Source organism: Panulirus ornatus, chromosome 4 (genome assembly GCF_036320965.1).
Source record: "Panulirus ornatus isolate Po-2019 chromosome 4, ASM3632096v1, whole genome shotgun sequence".
Lineage (NCBI taxonomy): Eukaryota > Metazoa > Arthropoda > Malacostraca > Decapoda > Palinuridae > Panulirus > Panulirus ornatus.
Window position 1 is genome coordinate 6,199,229 of NC_092227.1, and position 9,692 is coordinate 6,208,920.

At 45.5% G+C, this 9,692-nt stretch overlaps 1 protein-coding gene across 4 annotated transcripts in view; it reads right to left on the bottom strand.

The window, feature by feature from the left end:
* Positions 1–2,248: 2,248 nt before the first annotated feature.
* LOC139765509 (beta-1,3-galactosyltransferase 4-like) overlaps positions 2,249–9,692 on the bottom strand; it is a 140,817-nt gene continuing 133,373 nt past the window's right edge. For 2 of the 4 annotated variants that reach the window (XM_071693023.1, XM_071693006.1), the window contains exons 5-8: positions 8,710–8,820; positions 7,905–8,061; positions 3,925–4,050; positions 2,255–3,588 (exon numbers count right to left, since the gene is read on the bottom strand). In XM_071693023.1, the coding sequence (XP_071549124.1) occupies positions 3,280–3,588; positions 3,925–4,050; positions 7,905–8,061; positions 8,710–8,820 (703 nt within the window). In that variant the 3' untranslated portion in view covers positions 2,255–3,279. Of the gene's footprint in view, positions 3,589–3,924; positions 4,051–7,904; positions 8,062–8,709; positions 8,821–9,692 lie in introns of all 4 variants that reach the window. The other 2 variants (XM_071692997.1, XM_071693015.1) reach the window with 2 other exon arrangements.

Here is a 9,692-nt window from a genome sequence, read left to right on the forward strand (position 1 = left end):
ACTACCTCAGGAGCCGCCATGGCTATGTGTTGACCCGCTCCAGACTGTCCCCCTTCTACGCTGAAGGAGGGGTTCCCCTCCTCCTCCTGGTGGGTGCTGCTGGCTGATGGATGATCGGCTGTGTCGCTCGGGCGGTGGCGGGACCATATACAGTGGGCTGGTCCCTCGTCTGGTGCTGGCCGACAGTGACCGCCGGCCTGCTTCCCTCACCTCACCACAACAGTGACCCGTGTTTTCATAGCAGTGAAATATCTTCTTCGGTCAATAAACTACCGTAGTTATACGGACGGTGGATATCACTGTTGCTCTCTCTCTCTCTCTCTCTCTCTCTCTCTCTCTCTCTCTCTCTCTCTCTCTCTCTCTCTCTCTTTTCCTTTATATTGCGTTGAGATGATGATAAGGGACTTGCCTACGATAAAAGTGAAAATTCACAACGAACACTAAATGTTTATCAAATAGCCCTACTCAGGTACAACTGAATATATAAATAGCTTGAAACAAACTAATATATATATATATATATATATATATATATATATATATATATATATATATATATATATATATATATATATGGCAAAGATTGTACTCATACCATGTTGTAAATTTGACTGACGTAAAAAAAAAAATTAAAAAATCTGACACTTGTATGCTGTTATTTTTTCCCCCTTTGAGGCTGAAGTTAATTTGACTTCCTGGGGAATACTGTCTTACATTTCGACTCCATCAGAAGCTCCCCCAAGTTACTGTGACTGGATGAAATTGTGGTAGATTTCTTGAGGTGTTAACGGGTGATTTTTAAAGGTACGTATGTATACTATCTGTAAAAAAAAAAGTTACTCTGAACACACACACACACACTAACACATACACACACACAAACGCGCGCGCGCACACACACACACACACACACACACACACACACTAACACATACTCACACACAAACGCGCGCGCACACACACACACACACACAGTGTCAAATAATTTATGGAAGCCTAATGCGAGTCCACCCAGCGTTTCCTTTTGTCTAGAATGGACCTAAATCTTTCGTAGAAACCTAAATGGTTGGTTATACTTGACCTTTCCCTAAAACTTTCTGGCCTCTGCTGGAAGTCTTTCATGCGCTTTCTGATTATCATCTTTTCCAGTCCCTTACAGACGACGACATTATAGTCGGGAGGGACTGACCTCCTCTCCTATATATGAGTATGACGTTCCCTCATTTCCACTCACTTGGCACGAGTTCAGCTACACGCTGAGCGCGTGGTTAGAATACCACCTTCCTAAAACTTCCTCCCCATTCCTCCTCAATGGTGGTGGGGCTGTAGCAGCGTCTCCCACTGTGAAAAACACTTAAACATGTCATTCCTTTCCTCACATATAATCCACCACTCTTCCTTCTGCACCTGTTTAGCTGCTCTCTGGCTGGAAAATTTACTCTTAACGGACTTAAGAAAAAGTTTGGATCGCCACTTATCATGTGGACAATATTCTTTTCAAAATTTCTCTGTTCACTCATCCTGTTATACTCGCCACTTGCTCTCTCGCCCACCTCGAAAATTGCCGGCTGGCTGGTGTGTCGCTTATATCATTGTCACAACACAAACTCGAAGCTCCATTGCTTTTTATGGATATCTTTTACTAAAACATTTTTTCCCATTGTCTTAACCGTCCCTCTGTATGTCAGGCTAGAGAGAGAGGTGTACCCATGAAAGTCCCTCCCTCTTTACTGTGAATCTAACAGAAGCTATCAACTGTTACACCCACGTACCGACTGGTTACAGAACTTCGTTTCCCAATCTATGTTCCCATGAATATTGTTTTTGCACTGTTTTCACGATTATAAAACTTCCCGAAGTCTTGCCTCATCTCGAAGCTTTTAACTTCATTCATTCACCTCAGGGTCGAACTCAAGCAATACATGATCACTTTTTTCATTTTTTTCCAACTGGTGTGTCATATGTAACATATCTTTGTTGATGTAAGTGCGATTGATGAAGGAGTTGTAGTTATTCATGTAGATGTATCTATATTTAGGATTATTTTTTTAAGAGAAGTTGGCAGGTGTAATATATATATATATATATATATATATATATATATATATATATATATATATATATATATATATATATATATATTTTTTTTTTTTTTTTTTTTTTTTTTTTTGCCGCTGTCTCCCGCGTTTGCGACAACCCAAGGACGCTTTTCGCTTAGGGATCCTTGGGATATGACCTCCAGGAGCTCTTCTCCAGAAACTCCTGCAGCTTTAAGGCTGCACTGCGGTTAGTAGCAGGAACAGACTGGACTCCTTTGGAAGGAAAAGTTCTTCGACGACACTGTACTCCGACGACACATCCTCGCCAATATTGATGCTTTTATTGCAGCAGAATAAACAGAACCATTCAAACATTTATATGTAATCTTAGTCTCATACAGTATGAACTAATAAGCCAAATCACCTTGTGGAAATGAGTCACTGGCTATACATAGTCCCAGCGTTCACTCGTTAGTCCTTATTTACCTTCGCTTCCATTTCCGTTCTGTACAAGGTACGATAACATTCTTCACATGCACCGTGCATGACCGTGTTCCACCGGTCAAAATACCCTTACATATATTTCCCTCTGTTGTCTAACTTTCACTGTAGACTCTGTAGAAACTACAGAACGGCCATTTCGAACAGGTAACTGCTATCAGACAACAATCTCTCTTCAATCCAATCATCATCATCTTCGCCTGGTACGTTTTCCTCAATCCAAGACGAGACGATAAGTTCCGAAGTAGGAAAGATGTCTTCTGAAAGATGAGATTTATCTGACAAATGATTATAATCGCGGATTGGAATGATATGATTCCCAACAAGGTTCTCTCACTTAATGTCACTGACTGACTAACTTCTTGATAATGGTTGTTGTTCTTTTTTTCCCCCGCGCTCACGAGGGTAACCGATCTCTCGAAGAACGTCGTCAGCGTTGTGCCATCTTTTGCCATTCATGTCAGGTCCTCGATACGAACCTAACCTAACCTGACTGGCTGTTCTAATTCTGGACAAATCTAATTGCTTATAACCTTTTCGCAGGTCGGGCTCTCCTCTTCCTGAGCTCGATTTCTATCGTGCTTGCCCCAGGAAGCCTCTTCACAGGTAGCAAAGCGGTGCATCCTAGGCTTCGCTCAGCCAACCTCAACTCGTAGCGCTTACTGGAATTCGCTCGCTGGGTCGTCTGGAAGATGTGGAGTATACTTGAGTATACCGTAGAAGGTTTTCTTATAGTCTATTATACACTGGGAGCATACTTGAGTATACCCTTCCAGGCCTTTTCTCTGCTGTTCTTATTGGTCTCCTCGAAGAAGGCTTGGGTACCGTTGAAAAGCCTCTCGTCGGCGACGAAGGTGTTCACCACCACGTTGATCTGGACGTGTTTGACCCCTGCGGCGTGTGCCACCAGGCCCGTGGTGTACACGTCCTCCAGCTTGAGGAAGGGCACGTAGGGCGCGTACTGCATCAGCCGACGAGCCGCCGCCATCCCCATCACATAGGCTGGCCCGTGCACGAAGGGCGGGAAGCTCTCCTCCGGGTATTCCTCCTGTCGGGGGGTCGTCCAGAGTGATGGTGATACATACTATGATGCTAGGAATGACAGGAGTGATGATGATGATTATGATACCATGAAAATAATCTATTATCGTTATCATTATAGACGCGGAAGCCACAACATACAACAGATATGGAAGGTGGGGCAGCGTTCGAGACTAGAGTAAAAAAGAAAATATATTAAGGCAAGAGGTATCCAAAGGGAGTGCTGAGCCAGCCAAAGACTTTTGATGTAGAGTTTAATGACGATAAAGAGGAAGAGAGAAGTTTACAAACCCTTAACGTAAAAATAAAAGTTATAAGGAAAAAGGTAAAGGTTGGTTCTGACCTTGGAGACAGCCCACTTGGTGTAGCGGAGTGGGTATGGTACAGGGTCATAACGGCCGTAGATGTAGGTGGTGGCCGGGTTGACCCCGGGGGGAACTTCCATTACCTCGTCGCCTGGTCTCACACCCTGATTGTCAAGGGAAACGTGTTGTATTATTATCTGAAGAAGGGCGGGGCATTATGTCTCTCCCTGATGGAGGAGGGTGGGGCATTTTACCCCTCCCTGCTGAAGGGAGGGACTTTATACCTCTCCCTGCTGGAGAAGGGAGAGACATTGTACGATTATACCTCTATCTTCTGAAGAAGGGCGGGACATTATAGCTCTTCCTGCTCGTTCTATATTCGTGCTGAATATATTTTCTCTCTTAATTCGGACTTGTGCACCAACTTCCAATAACGAAGCAGCGACGACACGCAGGGAATACGTGGGAAGTATTCTTAATCCCCTATCCCCAGGGATAATATATATATATATATATATATATATATATATATATATATATATATATATATATATATATATATATAACAGTGAAAAACACAATTTGTGCCAACCACTCTTTCTAAATCTCATCCGTTTTCTGAAGAATAAATTAAATGCTAGTGATCTTGACAATTCATTCTAAACCAGTTTTTAATTCTACTGCTTTGGTGCTAGTGATTGTGCTCACCTTAATATCAATATTCGTGATAGAATCCCTTTCTTGAGGCTAGTTCGATGTATTTTCATACTTTATTATTACAATTCCTTAGAATGTATTATGAGGTGAACATTGCAAATAAAAAAGTTTACCTAATCACATATTAGCTATTGTTACCCCTACTACTAAGTTATTGATTTTCTCTGACGCGTAAGCGCTCATTTTCTTTGATATTCACAGATACACTTATATACATTTGGGAGGAACAAGATTACAATCATATGCCATTCCAAATACATAGCCAGGCATGGTAAGTAAAGGTAATTTGACATTGGTTATGTGAAATAGTTGGGAAATATATTATGAATATCCATATCTGGGTTTATAAAGTCTTTCATTGCCTCAACTGTTTAGAAACAGATTTATTTCTTGTAGAGTTGCATGATATATTCTTTCGAATTTTATTCCCTGATGCATATGCAGCAAACCTGGGACACATGAAAAGGTCTATTTACAAACATTGCTTCTTTTCAGCCAACTAAAAACGTAACAAGACCGTTCTCGGGGATGATTTTAAGCGGTTGGATCAAAACCGTTAAAGGCCTAACAAGAAAATATCGGGGTGATTTTCAAGCGTTTGAACCATGAGCAGGGAAATAATCTCCAGGCGAACGCGTTTTTTCAGGCAAGGCAAACACATACCAGAAAGATCTCATTCGTTCTGACGGTAACTACAAAATACAGCCTGGTTACATAACTATCGTAAGAAAATGTAGGCCAACTCGATACACTCATGATTGATATCCTTTTTCTATCTTTCTATAGTGACAGACATAGCACGGGGCAAAACATATAAGACGAATTCCACAGCTTCGCTCTTCTCAAGGAAACGAGGTATCGATGGTTGGTCTCCTGTGTGGTCGGTGGCCAAAGAAACTACGAACAGTTGCAAAAGACGTTTGTGTAACGTTCAGCGTCAGGTCAACTTTTTTTTTTTTCTATAGTTAAAGTCGACGAAGCCAGATAAAAAGTTGAGAGAAAGGAAAATATGTTTATACATCTTGATATTATGGTGCTTGTCCCATTGGTGTCAGCTAGTCGGCAAGAAACCACTACCTTGGTGTTTATGTACATATCATCTGAGGAAAAACAAAACAAAACAACTCCCTTTCTCCCTCTCCAAATACTGCTACAGGGCTTCCAGTCCCTCTATGAACACTGCTACAGGACTTCTTCTCCCTCTCCAAATACTGCTACGGGACTCCCCCTCCCTCTCCAAATACTGCTACGAGCCTGGTTCTAACAAAGGGCTGGTTACAGGATTCGTCATTACGAAAGCTAGGGTAAAACAAATCCATTCTCAAGCTAAATCGAATGGGTAACATTCTCTCTCTCTCTCTCTCTCTCTCTCTCTCTCTCTCTCTCTCTCTCTCTCTCTCTCTACTATCCAACATTCGGTGGAGGGTTATTGCGGGGGGGGGGGGGGGTTCACTAACATTGTCTGCTGCCGTGAATAAAGATGAGGACGTCAACACACATGTGTTACGAAACGCTGCGTGCCTGTATGACGAACAGGTGCGGTATTTCGTGGCTACTGTAACTGGTCTGTACCTCCCGCTACAACTGTTGTCTCCATCTTGTTTCATTACTCCGTATCTCTCTTCCCATTCTGCTTTCCAGCAATTAGCACCCCGAAAATCCCAGATTCGGGTCATGCTTAAAGGATCGAGTCACACGTTAAGTAAACCAGGCCCTTTAACTCGACCCGCAAAGGTCAAGTTAAAGGATAGTGGCGCCGGGGGTGTGGCAACGATGCACCGCGGTGAAGTCTAGTAGACTGTGGGGAACATACGTACATCGAGGGTGGGTGAATTCAAGGGTTTGACGGCGAACTTTGGGCTGGTCACAGGGAATGGGATTCCGCCGCCAGACACCTGTGTTGAATCCCCAGCTGGAGGATTTTGTGATAAATCTCTTCTTACCATTGTAGGTAAGGGGACGGAGGACTGGAAACATCTTGTGGCGTGATTCTGGAATGTTGGAACGAAGGGAAGCGGGTCTGGAGCGTGATTGGTGGTGTTGGGGGAGCGCCTGAGGGAAGGCAGTGTTGCCAATGGTCTGGAGCTCCAAGAAAGGTCTTCGGAGGCGGGGTAGGTCAGAGTTTGGTCTTTGAGCGGCTACTGCTAACAAAGTGCTCGATACGGCATGGAGTTATGAACAGTCTTGAAAAAAAAAAAAAAAGGCAACGAGGACGTCAGTGCTCACATTGCCAGCTCCCTTGACGTGGCTCGTCCGTAATACATTGCGAAATGTTTCCCGGGTGACAAGTGGCGCGCGGAGGGCGGCGGGAGTCGTTCTTGGCGGCACAATAGCCTACGTCAGAGACACTCGTGCAACTCTCGCCGAGCCTTGAATGGCGGCGTAAACAGCGCACCTCTTTATAATTTTAAGGCCAGCCACTTGGAGGCAGAGGGAACAGGCAGTGAGTGGGTTGGTGAAGAAGGGAACCGATGACGGTGGAAGAGGCATCTGTTGGAGATGCTGGTGGGGGGCATCGGGAGTAGTAGAGTGGGTGAGTCAGATGAACCACACAATCTACTTCTTAAGCGTGAAGGCAGCACCGACAGCCAGGGTCGGCTCGAAGGGAAGCGTGCGCGTGTTTTCCTTAGTTCTCTGGGAAGGGCGGTGAATGTCTACACAGCTGGGGATGAAGAGGTGATAAAAACTGATGAACACAGGATTTCTGAAGCCTCCATGGTGATGATGGGTGAAGGGATGAAGGGTTCTCCTTCAGGGGTTTTACATCAGCAGGAAAAAGCCAGTGCTCGAGAGAGATTATGGGAATGGCGACCATGAAGGTGTTGGACGGTCTGGAGGATATCTTCAGACATTCTGCGCTGTGAGTGTTTCATTTTTCGCCACCTACCCCGCCCTCGATCCGGGGCACCGAGAGTCTCCTCTGCAATTCGTTAACGTTATTCGTGTCATTGTTGCGGTAATGCTTCAACCTCGTCGTCAGAGCGTAGGTTCCAGTAACAAAACTTCTCAAGACTTCCCCTGCGTCAGGAAGCTATACATCAGAATGAGATTCACTGCTGTAGAGAAAGGACCCCCTTACTCCACCGATCACTTCGAAGTCAGCCAGGACCCCTGCTTCAGAGAAAGAGGACTTCCGCTCCAGAGCAACGACTTTAACCCCGACGTTACATGATCATCAGACGATCTCAGCCCCAGACTGAGGACTCCTGTATTACAGAGAAGATTCGCCCCTCCTCTCCCACCCTACCAGACGCGACCCCCATCCCCGTCTAAAAAAACAAAGCCCCCTTGAAGACACTACCTGGGGCTTGGGCGGATGCTCCAGCTGCTTCTCGAAGAAGGTCCGCAGGTGGAAGGGGTTGACGAGGACGTCATCGTCCACCTTGGCAACGAAGGTTGCATCGGGGCAGCGGGAGGTCGCCCATGTAAGTAACGACATCGTCTTGTATGTCAGGTTCCTGTGGGAGGAAAAAGTAGCTTCGTTAGACTCGTCGTCAGCGTTATGCTATATTTCAGCAGACATACTCTGGCTTCCATCCCACATGTATAACGTGTGTACTGGGTTCGCAAGACGTTCTCCTACCTCTACAACACAGGGTTAATCATGATTAGCCGTTGTAGGGAAAGACAAGAAAGACTGGTAGGTCATCGTCCTCATGTACCTTACTTTCACTCACCTCGTAGAGGTTAGGGGACCCTGCCAGGCCTAATTGTCACGTAAGGTGACCTCCTGAGACCATTTCAAGTATGGTTAGATAAGTGACGGAAAACATGGAAAAGGTCGCTACTGAGCCTGGCTTATCACCGTCACACACTAACCCCGTAACACGACCCTTAAATCTAACGTAATGGCCTTCGACCTGACCCTCAAGAATCAGTATTTAGGGGATCGTATCCTTCATGCACAAGGAACCTGAGGTCGACCTGAAGGACTATGTGTTCAAGAGGCTACATGCTCGGTTACCTCAGGTCTTGTGGGGGGGGGGGGGGGTGAAAACGAGTAAATCACAGTCAACCGTAAAGACCTCAAGACAACCAAGGTCATGACGTCCCCAGCAACAGGCCCGTTGCGCCTGCCGGAGGGTCGCCAGGGTCGACGTACTTACGAATACGAGTCGATGAAGTTGGACTGGAGGACGTCGTTGTGGATGGCGACCTCAGCGTCCACGGCCTCCTGGAGGGCGGCGTCCAACGTGGCCCCCAGCACGAACACCGCCCTGCCTCAACCAGGTGATCACCACATAGAAGGAAAGGGGAAAGCAACCTTTACATAAGTATCTCCACATGAACAAGGAAAGGCGGGAACAACGACAATACGTTGAAGTGAACAATGAACATTAGGAATAAGAGAGAAAAACAATGGATGAAATTAGTGTACTCGAAATGCATGTCCGGAAAGTAGACAAAAAAATTGACGATGTCAAGAAATTTTTTCAGTGTATCTTTTTATGAATGAAAATAATATCAACGTTAAAATTGAAAGGAAAGAGGGGAAAGGAATCAGTAGGGGTGAACACAGTATGCAGATTAAGGTGTAAAACTCCAGCTGTGCTGATAGGATAGCAGGGGGTCTCCTTGACATGGATGGAAATAAATGAAATGAATAAAAAAATCAATAAGGCCCAGAGGATGTTTCAAACTCATCACCTCCCCTAACAGACTCACCAAACACCCGGGAGTAACTCGCCAATGGCCTACCAGACTCACACACCATCAGTGGCTGACTCATTTCCCAAATGACTCGCCCACTTCCCCCAAACTGACTCATCCAGCACCCCTAGGATTCCTGGACGCCCAGATGACTCATCCAGGCTACCCCAGCGGACTCATCTAACACCTGTGAGTGACACAAAGCCAACACCTGACACCTTTTTTTTTTTTACATACCCGTCATCCAACACCCACTACTGACTCTCAAACACCCGCCAGTGTCACCCAACACCCGCCAGTGTCTCTCCAACACCCACCAGTGTCACCCAACACCCACCAGTGACTCCAACACCCGCCAGTGTCATCTAACACCCGCCAGTCACCCAACACCCGCCAGTGACTCTCCAACACCCGCCAGTGACTCTCCAACACCCGCCAG